The 17,248-nt window shown below is 37.9% G+C and overlaps 1 protein-coding gene across 1 annotated transcript in view; it reads right to left on the bottom strand.

The window, feature by feature from the left end:
- mmp23ba (matrix metallopeptidase 23ba) overlaps positions 1-16,015 on the bottom strand; it is a 26,660-nt gene extending 10,645 nt beyond the window's left edge. The window contains exons 1-2 of the mRNA XM_061975332.1: positions 15,705-16,015; positions 4,185-4,321 (exon numbers count right to left, since the gene is read on the bottom strand). Of these exons, the coding sequence (XP_061831316.1) occupies positions 4,185-4,321; positions 15,705-15,878 (311 nt within the window). The 5' untranslated portion in view covers positions 15,879-16,015. The remainder of the gene's footprint in view (positions 1-4,184; positions 4,322-15,704) is intronic.
- Between the last annotated feature and the right edge of the window lie 1,233 nt (positions 16,016-17,248).

The raw sequence follows: 17,248 nt of genomic DNA, 5'->3' as shown, positions 1-17,248 counted from the left end.
TTCACTATTCTTTATTTATTTTAAATTGCCTTTCAAATGTCTATTCTTGGTGTTGGGTTTTATCAAATAAATTTCCCCAAAAAATGCGACTTATACTCCAGTGCGACTTATATGTTTTTTTCCTTCTTTATTATGCATTTTCGGCATGTGCGATTTATACTCCGGAGCGACTTATAGTCCGAATATATATATATATATGTATGTATGTATGTATGTATATATATATATATATATATATATATATATATATATATATATATATATATGTATGTATGTATGTATGTATGTATGTATGTATGTATGTATGTATGTATGTATGTGTATATATATATATATATGTATGTATATATATATATATATGTATGTATATATATATATGTATGTATATATATATATATATGTATGTATGTATATATATATGTATATATATATATATATATGTATATATATGTATGTATATATATATATATATGTATGTATGTATATATATATATATATATATATATATATATATATATGTACATATATATATGTATGTATATATATGTATGTATGTATATATATATATATATGTATATATGTATGTACATATATATGTACATATATATATGTATGTATATATATGTATGTATGTATATATGTATATATGTATGTATATATATGTATGTATATATATATATATATATATATATATATATGGATTTATCTCACTAAACCAGAGTTTTTCTTTAGCTTTTCTTTCATTTCATTTGTGATGCCACCACATAAGGCTACCAACGATTTAAAAAAGTGTAAATGTAACACTCATGCACAGCTTTTGTCGCTCTGCTGATACTGACGATGAAATATTTGGTCGAAAGGCGTATAATGCGACTTTAAGCGTGTTTATTTGACTTTAGACGTAGCGCTGTCATTTACCTTTTCAATAACAAAGTAATACATGTGTAAATAGCACTCGAGGTCATATCTAACATTAGTCATCACTTTTTGCTCACAGAATTATGGAAGACAGATTTACATTTTGTTGCCACTTTCAATAAAAGTGTGAATTCATGCAGGATTTTGGGTCTTTCACATATAAAGTCGAGCAAATCAAAATTTGAATTTTACCAAGATTTTCAGATTAAACATAACTCTTTAGTGGCATAAAAATCTAAAGGTCAAACTGCATCTTAAAACATTTACCAGTGGACCAGTGTGTTTTCCTGTTTTGGGGCTTTTTTGTGTTTGTGATGCCAACACAAACTGAGTGATGGCAAACAGGATAAGTGCAATGATAACCATAGAACCGGATGTTAAAAACTAAATCTAAACATCTCTGTATTTGCTGCTCAGTACAATTTAATGATATAAAGAAATACAATGATAAAATAATGTAGTTTACACCGCTGTGGTCCGCTATGTGAAGAGACTCACCAATAGTTGTCAAGCCTCCCTTTTTTCCCTGGGAAACCTACTTTGTTTTGCCCCGCTTTTAGGGCGCCTTCACCTTTCAATATTTTTCCCGTATTTAATATTCCTTAGCTTCCAATCCGCTTGATAAAAAGTCGGCATAGCAGCCCTTTAAATCAGGCTTTCAAAATAAAATCAGCAAAAAATACTTTTTTTGCGTGGGGGAGCTGCACATGTGTGAGTTAAGATTTTTTAAGGTCGACTAGTCACCGATGACATCATTCATATTTTTCCCCATCATAAATAAAAACTTAAGAAGAGGGAATTCTTTGCAACAACGTGTATTCTAGTCATGCACAGAAATCACCTTTAACATTAACTTAACATACGCCTTACCCTAAATCCCACCCAGTGTGTGTTTGTCGTGACCTGCTCCGATACAGCTGCTAGTTGTAATGTGTCAACTACCACCAGCAAATACACCATTTTAACCGAATGTCAGAGCAAAGCAAATCAAATTTGCATTAATATGGGTAGAGCGGTACAGGAAGTACAACACGCAAGCAATATATAGCCGGATGATTTTCACAATAAAACGCTACATATTTATTAATGTTATTTACCCATGTTAAAAACACAAAAATTAGGGAAAAAAGACAAATCCAAGCTTGTACACCCCTCTTCATTTTCATTTGAATTTTTGGCCTGTTTGTTTAATTGATATCACATACCAATTTTCTTGCGCAAATGTCAGTGTCGTCATGCCTGCTGTCTGACTGGGGCGAAGCCGTGTCGCGCTGTCTGCAGTGTGTTGATGACACAGGTGGTGTGTAGTAATGAGCTACATTTACCTATGTAACTTTTTGGATACATTGTACTTGCCAGAGTAGTTTTTAATGTAACATACTGTTTACTTTTACTTGAGTGTTTGTGAAGAAGAAACACTATTTGTCCACTTAGTTACAATGAGTTTTATTCCGATAGCTACATTTATTTGAATCTATTGATTACTGTTTGCAAATACGTACAGTACAGGCCAAAAGTTTGGACACACCTTCTCATTTCAATGTGTTTTCTTTATTTTCATGACTATTTACATTGTAGATTGTCACTGAAGGCATCAAAACTATGAATGAACACGTGGAGTTATGTACTTAACAAAAAAAGGTGAAATAACTGAAACCATGTTTTATATTCAAGTTTCTTCAAAATAGCCACCCTTTGCTCTGATTACTGCTTTGCACACTCTTGGCATTCTCTCGGTGAGCTTCAAGAAGAAATGGTTTTCACTTCACAGGTGTCATAGTTTTGATGCCTTCAGTGACAATCTACAATGTAAATAGTCATGAAAGTGTATGTGGGCTCTGTACTGTGGATGTCGTTGTGGTTTGTGCAGCCCTTTGAGACACTTGTGATGTAGGGCTATATAAATAAACATTGATTGATTGATCATTGATTGAAAGAAAAGAAAATGCATTGAAATGAGAAGGTGTGTCCAAACCTTCGGTCTGTACTCTGTACTGTAAATTGTTTTGGACACATAATTCTCTCTGTTTCAGCAATACAACATAAGCACAAGTGACGTTTGATTCCATTTCACCCATCAAACGGAGCATGGCAGTCGCCACACTCAAAAATATTGGTGCTCCTGTAAAAAGTGACATATTTACATCCCCGCAGCAGTGGAGTCAGTCAGCACACTTTTTTTTTTAACAAACTATGAAAAAGAACATTTATATCATGCGCTGTCATCTGTTTCAGCCTACAAAAATTCAACCTCCAACTAGAGAAAACACGTTGCAGTAAATTAGTCTTTTTATGTTATAGCTGCGCATATGCTAACAATAGTATATATCTGATAGTATATATCTGTATCATGAATCAATTTAAGTGGACCCCGACTTAAACACGTTGAAAAATGTATTCGGGTGTTACTATTTAGTGGTCAATTGTACGGAATATGTACTTCACTGTGCAACCTCCTAATAAAAGTCTCAATCAATCAATCAATCAAACCCTGTTATAACACAAGTGACTGTAAAATGTGCATTTTTGTAGTATATGTTTGTAGCAGTGTCTCTCTTACACACACACCAACTATCATTAGCCCAGTACTTCTTATACAGTGGGGCGTGAGAATACAATATACATGTCCTCAGCTAGGTGGCATGTTGGTGCTAGCCCAGGCAACACATAATGTTTTTTTTTTTACGGATAAATAAATATAAGGTTCTCAATTGTATTTAAATTTAGGGGTGTGGGGCGTGACAAAAAAATTATTGAGAAGCACTGCTCTAAAGTAACGGAAGTCTTGGCTACTCGACACACCTCTGGTTGGGGACCACCACATTTGAGTTTGGCTACTTTACCCACATCAGCGCAAAAGACTATACTGCATAATGCCAAAATTCTGTGATCATTCAACGCCAATGAAAAAACTTAATTGTGGCTCTTAAAGTCGACTAGTCTGTGCAGCTCCTAATGTGTTCTGCCCTTTTTTTCCCCTGGAAATCTACCTTATTTTCGAATGTAAATGTTGAGAAAAATGTTATTGCCTGTGCAATAACATTTTATGGTGGCGTCAGTCTGACCTTGGAACGGACAAATTTGATTTCCATCATTTCCTACGGGAATCGTTTTCAATATGAACAAAGTGGAGGTTGAGACATCCTGGAATGTTTTGTGTTTGATCGTAGATGATCCACCGAGTACGCAAGAAGTATGTGTTTTTGCAAATTGGTGCCAATTAGTAGTTAATGACAGTAGTTTGTAGCAAATATGGATGAGGTTACTTGTATGTGAGCTTGAGCTTGTCCCATTTGAGCTGCTCCGGGGTGAGGGTGTAGCGCTTGTTCCTGGAGAGGTGAAGCACTTGCGAGTGGGCCTCTTTGCGCATTCCGATGAGCAACACAGTGGTGTAAGCTTCTTCCTTGGACAAAGAGAAACCTTTGATTAATCACCTCACACAGCCTCGACTCTCTCAAAGAGAATTTAGGAGCTCTGGCAGCTCGGCCCGAAAGAAGGTTTGAGGAAGCTTGTGAGGAAATTGAGGCAGATAGATGACTGTTTTTCTGGCTGAATACAAGCGTCAGAAGGCTTTGACTTTAGCAAGCAGGCATAAATTCCATTTGTCATATAACCGTAACAGCAGTTAGATAGGCTGCTACTATTTCATTGCTTTGCAAGTACGACACTTACTATGTTTTCATGCACTGAAATTGCACCTCACGGAAAATAAAGAGGTCAGCAGTGGAAGTGCTTTCCAAACACCGAAGAATGATCGGTGTCCCTATCTAATGTGTCTTTAGAGTACAAATTCCAGGTAATAACACCTGGATTAGAGCCTCTTTGTGCTGCTTCGACAGGCTTGCCTTGCGGTTTAATGCTGTCTTAAATAAGCTGTGACCGAACAAACAGGTTTTGGTTTGTCTTGACCGCAATATTCCATATTATCGGTCACTTTTATGGTGACGGGCTTCAGGGATGAATCCTGTTTTCCCAAAATAGGACGGTGACCCAGAAAAGGCATGCAAATGGGAACATTTCACTCTCTTAACGTGTTTTAGGCTGATTCATAGGGCTGTTTAACCCTTTGGGACACTCGTTAAATTACTCACTAGAAAATATATCCATATTTTTTTCTCTCAATTTTGTGTTACCTGAATGAAATACATGACAATTATATCATGCATTTCACTGACTGGCTGGGTGAAAGCACATGGTTCCACTATTGGGGTACATTTTAACCCAAGTTTAAGCAACCGAATGGGTCCACGTAACCCATACCATGATGCATCCCTACAGTATGGCTTTATACCGGTACTAATATCTTGTTTATATGTGTTTCTATACTACTGCTAATGCAAATACAGCTTTTGTTTTGTGCATTCTACCCTCATCCCACACCCCTCTGGAGCTATGCCGTGTGTCGCCCTGCTTTAAGACCTCCACCATTGTCCCTGTCCCCAAGAAAGCACGGATCACAGGACTTAATGACTACAGGCGGGTTGCACTGACGTCTGTGGTCATGAAGTCCTTTGAGCGCTTGGTCCTGCCTTACCTCAAGGACATCACCGCCCCCCTCCTGGACCCACTGCAGTTCGCCTACAGAGCCAACAGGTCTGTGGATGATGCAGTGAACCTGGCCCTCCACTTCCTCCTGGAGCATCTGGACTTCCCAGGAACCTACGCTAGGATCCTGTTTGTGGACTTCAGCTCTGCCTTCAACACCATCCTCCCTGGACTGCTACAAGACAAGCTCTACCAGCTCAGCGTGCCCGACTCCCTCTGCAGTTGGATCAATGACTTCCTGACAGACCGAAGACAGCACGTGCGGCTGGGGAAGATTGTCTCGGACAGTCGAACCACGAACACTGGTGCTCTTTAGGGCTGTGTACTCTCCCCCTGGCTCTTCTCCCTGTATACAAACTGCTGCACCTCCAGTAACCAGTCCGTAAAACTGCTCCAGTTTGCGGATGACACTAACCTCATCGGGCTCATCTCGGATGGCGATGAGACCGCCTACAGGAGAGAGGTGGACCGGCTGGCGTCCTGGTGCAGCCACAACAACCTGGAGCTGAACGCCCAGAAAACAGTGGAGATGATCATGGACTTCAGGAATTTCACAGCCCCACCATCCCCCCTCACCCTGATTGACTCTCCCACCTCCGTCTCCATTGTGGACTCCTTACGTTTTTTGGGCACCACCATCACCCAAGACCTCAAGTGGGAGCTGATCATCAGCTCCCTCATCAAGAAGGCCCAGAAGAGGATGTACTTCCTGCGGCAGCTGAGGAAACTTAAGGTGCCGACCGAGATGCTGGTGCAGTTCTACTCAGCCATCATCGAGTCCATCCTGACCTCCTCGATCACCGTGTGGTTACCCGGCACCACAGTCCAGGATAAGCATCGACTGCAGCGCATCGTACATGCTGTTGAGAAGGTGATTGGCTGCAAGCTCCCATCCCTCCAGGACCTGTTCTCCTCCAGGACCAGGAGGTGTGTGGGTTGGATCACAGCTGACTCTTCTCACCCTGGACACACACTATAATCCCCTCTCCCCTCAGGCAGGAGACTACGATCCATCCAGACCCACACCTCCCGCCACCTGAACAGTTTTTTTCCCCTCGGCCATCAGACACATGAAAAATAACTCCTAACAGTAGCTCCTTTGAATTCCTTCTAAGTCTATAACAAGATCTGATAGCTCAGTTACAGCTCTTGTTATTACCAAATCTGTGTTATATGTGTTTTATGTTGCACGATTGCACCAAGAAAAATTCCTATTTTGTGAACCCGTTCTCAAACAATGGCAATAAAACGATTCTGATTCTGATTCTGATTCTCATATCTCTTTTACTTCAGGCAGATAGCTCCGCCCTCTGCACCCACATTCTTGAGTGTCTTCCTAAAAGAGGTGAGTGCCTCCTGCTCATGTGGGGATCACTCCATTTCTTCAAACAAATACCTAAAGCCCATGATATAAGGATCGCTTTGTATACTGCCTTTATCCTCCTGAGAATCAGTGTACTCTACAGTGAACATTTGTTTTTGGTCTGTTAGGTTTCATATCGACCTGGACCCCAGAATGCAGAGACTGTAAACGGCGTGCAACCCAGGATGCAGAGACAGAAAACGGCGTGTAAACCCAGGATGCAGAGACTTAAAACAGCATGCACCCGAGGATGCAGAGACTAGAAACACACTGTGCAGGTAAAGAGGCCTTTTCTTAGGGATTAAAAAAAATAGTGAGTCAAGGAAGTGCACAAGAGTCAAAACAGGCACAGGGAACGCTTTACAGCACATCAAGGTACAAAGCAAAAATTGTGCCTAGCCATGTCATGCAAAATGCAAATGTCTTCTGCTGGCTCCCAGGGGGATGCACGTTCCAAAATAGATTGTATAACCTACAATCCAGCATTTAAGAAGTAAACAGTTACACAAGACTATTTTTAACCTTCATATGTGTCACACAATGCTATTACTGCTTTTTTCTGGAATGTTCTGCAGGTAAGTTTGTATTCCTAAAGAATCCATAATATTGACTTATTTCAGCTTTTGTAGCATTAATTTGTTTGCTTGTGCTGTGACTGTAATGTGGTTAATGCTAGCTCGCAGGACAAAAGTGCGGTGAAAGCCTGTTTCAATAGAAGTGTCTTTTAAAAATTTCAATCAAAAATTAAAAAAGGCAATCCGATGAAGGCGTTTAAATGCCTTTTAAACAAGTGTTTCCAATCAAATTTATACAATCATTTATTTTTGGCCCATGTAAATGTACTGAATGTCAGATTAAATGATAAAAAAAAGGTCTGGTCATATCCACATCTTTTTTTTTCTCTGAGGGCCGTGTAGTGATACTGTAGGCCCGGGCTATTCGACTAAAATTGTAGCGAGGCAACATTTCCAAAATGCGAAGGACCGAAGTGTTGGACTTCTCCCTACACTGTTGTTATTTTCAGAACCAGCATCCTCTGTAGTGGACATTTGTTTTTGGTCTTTTCATTTTGTCAGAGTTATAAATTCACTCTGTTATGCAAAATACAAGTGCTCACTGTCGTGGATGCTGGCCTTTAGGAGGTTAAAATGTCACTGCAATGTGTTTGTTGTGGTCCAAGTTCCTCTATACAGCAGAAGAGCTCTGTTTTTAAGAATATACTTCAAAAATGTTAGTCTCCTGTGTTTTAAACTGAACTCCTAAACTGTCATTCCAAGGGCTGAGTTTGGCCCTCGGGCTGCCAGTTATATAAAGTTAAAGTACCAATGATTGTCACACACACACACTAGGTGTGGTGAAATTTGTCTTCTGCATTTGACCCATCCCCTTATTCACCCCCTGGGAGGTGAGGGGAGCAGTGGGCAGCAGCGGTGGCCGCGCCCGGGAATCATTTTGGTGATTTAACCCCCACTTCCAACCCTTGATGCTGAATGCCAAGCAGGGAGATAACGGGTCCCGTTTTTATAGTCTTTGGTATGACTCGGCCGGGGTTTGAACTCACGACCTACTGGTCTCAGGGCAGGACGGACACTCTTAACTGTGATGTAATGCAGTTCTACACCACTGCAAAAACTGCAATCAACTGTCACCCATTAAAGTTGCACAAAAGAAAAGTGTTCAAAGCCAAGTTGTAAGTTTGAAGCCATTTTTATAGTCTTTGGTATCACTCGGCCGGGGTTTGAACTCACGACCTACCGATCTCAGGGCGGACACTAACCACAAGGCCACTGAGCAGGTCTAGGCCAGGGGTGTCAAACGTACGGCCCACGGGCCGGATCAGGCCCGTAAACAGGTTTTATCCGGCCCGCGGGATAAGTTTGCTAAGTATAAAAATTAATCAAATTTTTTTTCTGAAGGAAACTGCTGTTCTAAATGTGACCACTAGATGTTGCAATAGCAATTCTTTGTATCTTTGTAGATTATGCTACATATGTAAAAAAATAAATAAACCACATGATGTTCAAATGAGCAAACTACATAAATAACATCCTGTAGTTTGATTTTGATATTTTTTTATCTTTATAGATTGGAAATTCACATCAATGAGTTCATTGATGAACATTATCACATAATTTATTCAGAAAGTATAAATAACGACAAATAAAGATCAAATACTATTAATCGCAACATGTAAGTGTAAAAAAAAACCTATCAACATTATGATTTGTACATTTTCAGAATGTGCTTGTTCTATTTTTAAACAAAAAAAACAATCTGAAGTTGTCTTTATTTTTAAGTTATCGTGTAGTGATTTTACCAGTCCGGCCCACTTGGGAGTAGATTTTTCTCCATGTGGCCCCCGATCTAAAATTAGTTTGACACCCCTGCTCTAGGCTAAAGCCAATCCAAAGGTTAAAGGCTAAGTTATTTATATATTCAAACAACAAACATCCTGCCTGATAACTTTGGTTTATACAGTCCCTGGTGGATTTTGCAATTGTGCCAATTTACGCAAATTCGACCAATCCCCGTAAATTATCTGAAGCTCGCAGCTTCACCTCACGTTATGTCCAATACGTGTCATTTTCGCCAATCTAATTTGTCTCTGAGCGGCGCTGAAACGCACTTGTCCACTGTCTAATCAAACTTATGTTTGTTTCTTGTGTAGGAAAAGCAGGAACAGCAAAGTGTAAAACTATTTATTGCTCAAATGGCACAATTGTCCTGCATATCCTCAGACCTACTTCCGGTTCCTGTCTACAGAGCTAAGCCTTCCGGGTAATGTTGTGTATACCGGTACACATTTATTTAAGTTTTTTAAATAATAATTTAGCCTTTACACCTACAGCCTTTGAGCCTTTATTAATCGATGTAAGACAATTAAAAACATATTTTCATTGGCAATGCTGACCTAGCAAAGAGGCAGCATTTACATGGCAGGTGATGATAATCTCTCATTGTCTCTCATTTAACTACAAAAATGACTGCTATTGATCATTCTCAACAGTTCACAAATGCGTTTAACATGCTGGGGGTAAATATGTTGGAACGTAAATTAATGTTGAAGATGGAAAAACACTGTTCAAGCGTAAAATAAACATGGAGAATGTCAGTGAATGACAGAGCAGACAACAGACAATAAGGAAGCCTTTGGCGGTGTTTCTTTTTGTATTTATATATTTTTTTTTACAATTTACCGTATTTTTCGGACTATATGTCGCAGTTTTTTTCATAGTTTGGCCGGGAGTGCGACTTATACTCAGGAGCGACTTATGTGTGAAATGATTAACACATTAACGTAAAATATCAAATAATATTATTTAGCTCATTCACGTAAGAGACTAGATTTATAAGATTTCATCGGATTAAGCGATTAGGAGTGACAGATTGTTTGGTAAACGTATAGCATGTTCTATATGTTATAGTTATTTGAATGACTCTTACCATAATATGTTACGTTAACATACCAGGCACGTTCTCAGTTGGTTATTTATGCGTCATATAACGTACACTTATTCAGCCTGTTGTTCACTATTCTTTACCGGTATTTATTTTAAATAGCCTTTCAAATGTCTATTCTTGGTGTTGGGTTTTATCAAATACATTTCCCCCAAAAATGCGACTTATACTCCAGTGCGACTTATATATGTTTTTTTCTTCTTTATTATGCATTTTCGGCTGGTGCGACTTATACTCCGGAGCGACTTATAGTCCGAAAAATTTGGTAGTTATAATTAATTAAAACAGTACAGTAATTTGACAATGACACCTGAGTATGTGCTTTTACTGCCATCAAGTGTCTACTAGTCTGCGTAGTATAAAATGTGTAAAACATCAATAAAGTATTTTGTTTTCAATGTTTTTTGAAATCCTGCACTTTTATTAGGGTAAGGTCAGAATTAACAGTTCAAACATTGATAAAAAATTCATAAAAACACAAGTCGATTCAATGTTATTTATAATTTTAAAAAAAGCCTTAAAACTTTGCAAATTTTGCCGCAACATTCTGAAAAAGCTGTTGGGAATCACAAAAAAAGACAGCAAAATCCCGGAGGGACTTTGTGTCTCAGTGTATGTTTTAGTCAGTGAATTTTCGTTCCATGAATGAGAGTTTAAAAACTAAAGCGGTTGGTTTATTTGAGTTTAATTTAAAATAAAATAAAAAAATTTAAAAAAATTCTGTGTCATACAGCAATAAATTGATTTTTAAAATGGCTTGATTTTCATTTTGTATTTCATATGACAAAAATGTAAATCACCAGTCAGAAATAAAAATATACCAAGCATATGTATATTTTTGTATATTATTAGTATTATTAATAATAATACTAATAATATAATAATATATAATAATATTATTAACACTGGCCTGTAAGAAAAAACTGTGGTGTTGTATCCTGCGTCAGAAATATTGTGGATTAAAATGTTTTTATATGTAAATGCAGGATACAACACAACCGTGTATGTCCTACAGGCCTGTCTTCAGTATTGTCTTTAGGTAGCAACTTTAAAACTTAAAAAAAACAACTAAATTTAGGCTTGTTCCTGCTGCCTGATGAATTTTATTTTTGTTATATGAAATATAAAATGAAAATCAAGCTGTGTTTTTATATCTAGTTATTGCTTTGTTGACACCTAAAAAGAATGCTTTTGTTTTTCAATGTAACTTTTTGAATTTCAAAATCAAATTCAGATAAACTATCGTTTTTTGTTTTTCAATTCCCATTCTTAAAACGAAAATTTCAAAGAAAGCATACCCTGACTTGTGTTTATTAATAATAATATCAGGATCCACATTCACAACTATTTTCCATTTTTCTTTTTTTATTGGTTTAGTTTTATGCTGAAATTGTATTTTAAGAATATACCCTAAGGCAGTGGTTCTCAAATTTGTTTCAGCAAGTCGCACCTCAGAACAAAAGTGGCTCTCCAAGTACCACCATAATGACCAACATAAAAATACAGTAGCATAGAAGGTCTAAATATTCATTAAAAACAAGGCAGAGGTTTTATTTAACAAGTATATTTAATATTTTTGGCTACTGTAACAGTACACACAGTTTAAACAATAACACTGTGTTTGAATAGAGGAAAATAAAACACTGTACTATCAAGTGAATCTTTGGCATATCACTCGATGAAGCCCGCATACCATGAATTGATTAACGTAGACCCAGACTTAAACAAGTTGAAAAACGTATTCGGGTTTTACCATTTAGTGGTCAATTGTATGGAATATGTACTTTACTGTGCAATCTACTAATAAAAGTTTCAATCAATCAATCAAAAACCAGTAATGAAACACGTGCCACAGTTTGAGAATCACTGCTCTAAGCCAAAGCTGCAAATATTCTTGTATCACTTTGGATACTTCTGTCTTGGTTAATAACTAAACCATGACTTGGACTTTCCCGTTTCTTCATTTTATCGCTTCCTCCATGAAATTATAGTCTTTTAAGGTGAAAATGTAAATCATGGCGTGGTCTGGGTTAAAAAGTCCAGTTCCTAATTCCCAGTCCGCCCCTGCCTGTACTGTAGGTGATAAGAGTTTTTTTCCTTTTCATATTGAGGCTTCCTGCAAATCACATTTGGCGTTTAATTTTGAGCAAAGAGCCTTTATTCACTGTTGTATTTTCCTCCCTGCTGACTTCCTGTGTCGGCCTCGCCCAATCAAGATAAATAGATGCCGTGCTTCCTTCTTTTCCTTTGCCAAATATTGAAGGCACACAGGCCTGTACTTCAACTTCACATAAAGATAACATCCAGCTCCATTTATTTCCCTCATTAATAAATAAGAAGTCATTCCTGAGGTGTTAACGTGGCAAAGCCAGCACAGATTTTTTCTCTTACTTGTTTTGTTCCCTCAAACTCTTCCCGTGCTCCTCAGAAAAGATGTACCATAAACGACGAAGCGCCGTAGACTAAACAAGCGCAAACATTTTAAACAAAACGTCCTGGGGAATCTTTAAGCGACGCCAGATCCTCAGCCGTGGATTCTGGCTTTTATCCTTACTTGGATATTACTGTTTTTTTTTAATATTCTGAAGGAGATGAAAAAAAGTCATTAGGTACTAATTTAATTTGTCTGTCTGGCCCTCCTGACATACACAGAAGATGCTTATCTCAATCAGGATGTTATGTAACCGTGAGCAGTGGCGGCACTCTTGATGGACACGTAATGAGAGCGCCAGGCGAAGGAAATGAAATAAAGTCATTCCTTGTGATTCCTGGTGCTCAGGGAACCACAGTTCCCATCAGTAAAATATCATCCTTGCGATATGGACATCTACAACTGGATCTCGTTAGTCACCATGTTTATCGATTCTGAATCATTTTTACGAAACGGTGTCATTAGTTATGGATTTATGTCAAAACTGAGTGACAGAGTGGGAAAAATCCACCTCACAGCAGTCAGGGGAAAATATATTACCGGCCAGTTTGTGTTTGATCTCTTACGGTTCATGCAAAAGGACAGCTGCAACACTCCAACCAACTGTCATTTGTTATATACTGTACAACAAGCACCACATCACATGTCTTACTATTTACATATATGGGAGGAGTTATAAGTCCACTCCCATGGTGCTTTGCCTCATTCTTGTGTAATTCATCTAAATCAGTGGTGTCAAACTCATTTTAGCTCAGGGGTCGCATGGAGGAAAATCTGTGCACACGCGGGCCGGACTATTAAAATCATGGCATTAAAACTAAAAAAATAAAGACAACTTCAGATTGTTTTCTTTGTCTTACTTTGGCCAAAAATAGAACAAACACATTCTGAAAATATTACAATAAAAATATAGAAAAAAATACCGGCAGCAGTAAAGTTTAGATCCAAGAAGGAAAGAAGAAAGTGAATGAATGTTTATAACTGAATACATATACACGTGCATAAAAATGTGTTTTCTTTTGTATTATGTTTTTTAATAAATTAACGCTTAAGACAACCTTTTTCCAAAACACAATATAGAATGTGAGATATAACAGGATAATGCATACATTTGTCATTTGTTTTCAAAACGCTTACAAAAGTGGGACCCAAAAATATACTGTGGGACCCCATTTTTATGACTTCCATCTATTCATTTTCTACCGCTTATTCCCTTCGGGGTCGCGGGGGGCGCTAGAGCCTATCTCAGCTACAATCGGGCGGAAGGCAGGGTACACCCTGGACAAGTCGCCACCTCATCACAGGGCCAACACAGATAGACAGACAACATTCACACTCACATTCACACACTAGGGCCAATTTAGTGTTGCCAATCAACCTATCCCCAGGTGCATGTCTTTGGAGGTGGGAGGAAGCCGGAGTACCCGGAGGGAACCCACGCAGTCACGGGGAGAACATGCATACTCCACACAGAAATATCCCGAGCGCAGGATCGAACCCAGGACCTTTGATTTTGAAAATTCCTAGCGCCAACACTGATGGAGTATTGGTGCGTGCAAATCAATATCATCCCGAGGGCCATAGATAATTCATTCATCTGGCCCCCGCGGGCCTTGACTTTGACACCCCTGATCTAAATAGTGCTTGTCGTCTTTTACCAAGAACTGTAGAAAGTCGTACTTTATCTATAATACATGTTATTATTATTATTGTCTATGACGGGATGTATACCTTGTTTTATATTATTTCTAATAAATACAAGAAATTATAAAAAATGTTTTAATGTATTTAGAAAGGTCGACGTATCAATCATTTTTGATATTAATAGTATAATTAGTAGTATTATACACTAACTATATAAATACTGAATAATACCACATTGTATTTTAATACATATAATAACTCTGTAAGTTTAGAAAATATATGCACACACACACATATATATATATATATATATATATATTTGTGTATGTATGTGTGTGTGTATAAATGTGTGTATATGTATGTATAAGTGTGTGTGTCTATTTTTATATATATATATATATATATATACACAGTATATATTGTATATATATATATGTATATAAGTGTGTGTGTATATGTGTATAAATGTTTGTGTGTAAATGTGTATATATGTATGTATGTATATATATATGTATATATGTGTGTTAGTGTGTGTGTAGATGTGTATATATGTTTGTGTGTAAATGTGTATATATGTACGTATATATATATATATATATATATATATATATATATATATATATATATATATATATATATATATATATATTTAAACCATAATATATATATATATATATATATATATATATATATATTTAAACCATAATATATACAGTATATAGAGAGAGGGATGTATGTATATATAAACCATAATATAATAGTTTATAATTTATAATTGCCTTTCAAAATACATAGAAAAAAAAATACTTTTATTAGTTTTATTTACTATATCACAAATAATATTAGATTTGTATTTCTTTACTATAATATGACAAGCGGTAGAAAGTGGATGGATGGATGGATGATCGTATTTTTATGGTAATTAAACTATAAAAAGGATATAAGGTATTATGAATACTTATTTCTTTTATTCAGTTATTAAATTTGACAGTTGCAATTAATAAAGTACAGGAGTTCTGTTGATTGCTTCAATATAAACATAATATATATTGAGTGCAAATAGCTTATTGCCTAACAATTACAATAAGGCTTTCATGTAATATAGTATGTAGTATCCATCTACCTATCTGGAAAAGCTGCTAATATCCAAACAGTTAATGATTGACTTATTCGATAATACTCCTCAGTCAAAAAGTAATTGCAGCCTCACTGATTTTACCTGTACCACTACTTTAGAGGGGGAAAAGATACCTGGAAGAAAACCTCTCCACATGACAGTACCAATTAGACTTGTGTGCATCATCATTATCATCAGTACATTTCCCAAAAGTTGTCCCAGCATACCTCGGTCCTCCAAGAGGGGAACGCCGTGCTCTGAGGCAGGAGGCTGATCAGTACGGCCGCCAACAGAGGCGTCCACCTCCAGCAGCCTCGTCTCCTCTGGCGGCCGGGAGCCTGACAGCAACCCACGGCTGCGGTGTCGCGCCTCCCGGAGAACATCAACAACAAACAGTCCATCTTGACAACTCGCACATGCCCGACAGAAAGCCTCCTACTCCTCGGCCATTGCACTCCCGTGTGAGCTGCTGTGTGCTTGAGCCTGCAAGGTCCTGAGTGGAAGAAGAGGCAGCAGCAGCAGCAGCTCTGCTCCTCTCCTTCCGCGCCACAGGCTTGGTTTCACATTACTGCACACGGGGCAGCAGGTCAGCGTCGAGACGCTCTAATTGGAACCAAACGTGCTGTGTCCATCCTGGAGCCACTGTACTGTGTGTGTGGAAGTCTGAAGCACACATGGCTTCAAACTTACAACTTGGCTTTGAACACTTTTCTTTTGTGCAACTTTAATGGGTGACAGTTGATTGCAGCTTTTGCAGTGGTGTAGAACTGCATTACATCACAGTTAGAGTGTCCGCACTGCCCTGACATCAGTAGGTCGTGAGTTCAAACCCCGGCCGAGTCATACCAAAGACTATAAAAATGGGACCCATTACCTCCCTGCTTGGCACTCAGCAGCAAGGGTTGGAATTGGGGGTTCAATCACCAAAAATGATTCCCGAGCGTGGCCACCGCTGCTGCTCATTGCTCCCCTCACCTCCCAGGGGGTGGAACAAGGGGATGGGTCAAATGCAGAGGGTAATTTCACCACACCTAGTGTGTGACTATCAGTGGTACGTTAACAATTTTTTTTTTTTTTTTTTTTTTTTTTTTTTTAAAGAAGCTTTCATCATTTTGCTCGCCATGCTCAGCTACAGTAGGACGTGCCAAGTATTCACTTGACACCCACGAACATATCAGTGGACAACATGGTGACAATTGAAAAAAAATGTACGCCGTCATTTTTTCCACTGTTTTGATCAGTCACGTCTGGACTGTTTAGAAGACATTTCACCTTCTCATCTAAGCAGGCTTCAGCTCTTAATGCTCACAGACTTACATAGGACACTTCTAGTCTGAAAGAATGTTGCAGGATCCAAAGTACAAAACCCAAAACCAGTGAAGTTGGCACGTTGTGTAATTCGTAAATAAAAACAGAACACAATGATTTTCAAATCCTTTTCAACTTATATTCAATTGAATAGACTGCAAAGACAAGATATTTTAATGTTCGAACTGAGAAACAACATTTTTTTTGCAAATAATCATTAACTAGGAATTTATTGGCAGCAACACATTGCTAAAAAGTTGGCACTGGGGCATTTTTACCACTGTGTTACATGGCCTTTCCTTTTAACAACACTCAGTAAACGTTTGGGAACTGAGGAGACACATTTTTTAAGCTTTTCAGGTGGAATTCTTTCCCATTCTTGCTTGATGTACAGCTTAAGCTGTTCATCAGTCCGGGGTCTCCGTTGTGGTATTTTAGGCTTCATATTGCGCCACACATTTTC

Source organism: Nerophis lumbriciformis, linkage group LG01 (genome assembly GCF_033978685.3).
Source record: "Nerophis lumbriciformis linkage group LG01, RoL_Nlum_v2.1, whole genome shotgun sequence".
NCBI classification, from domain to species: Eukaryota; Metazoa; Chordata; class Actinopteri; order Syngnathiformes; family Syngnathidae; genus Nerophis; species Nerophis lumbriciformis.
Note: the sequence above shows the minus strand (reverse complement) of the source record. Positions and strands in the feature narration are given on the sequence as shown.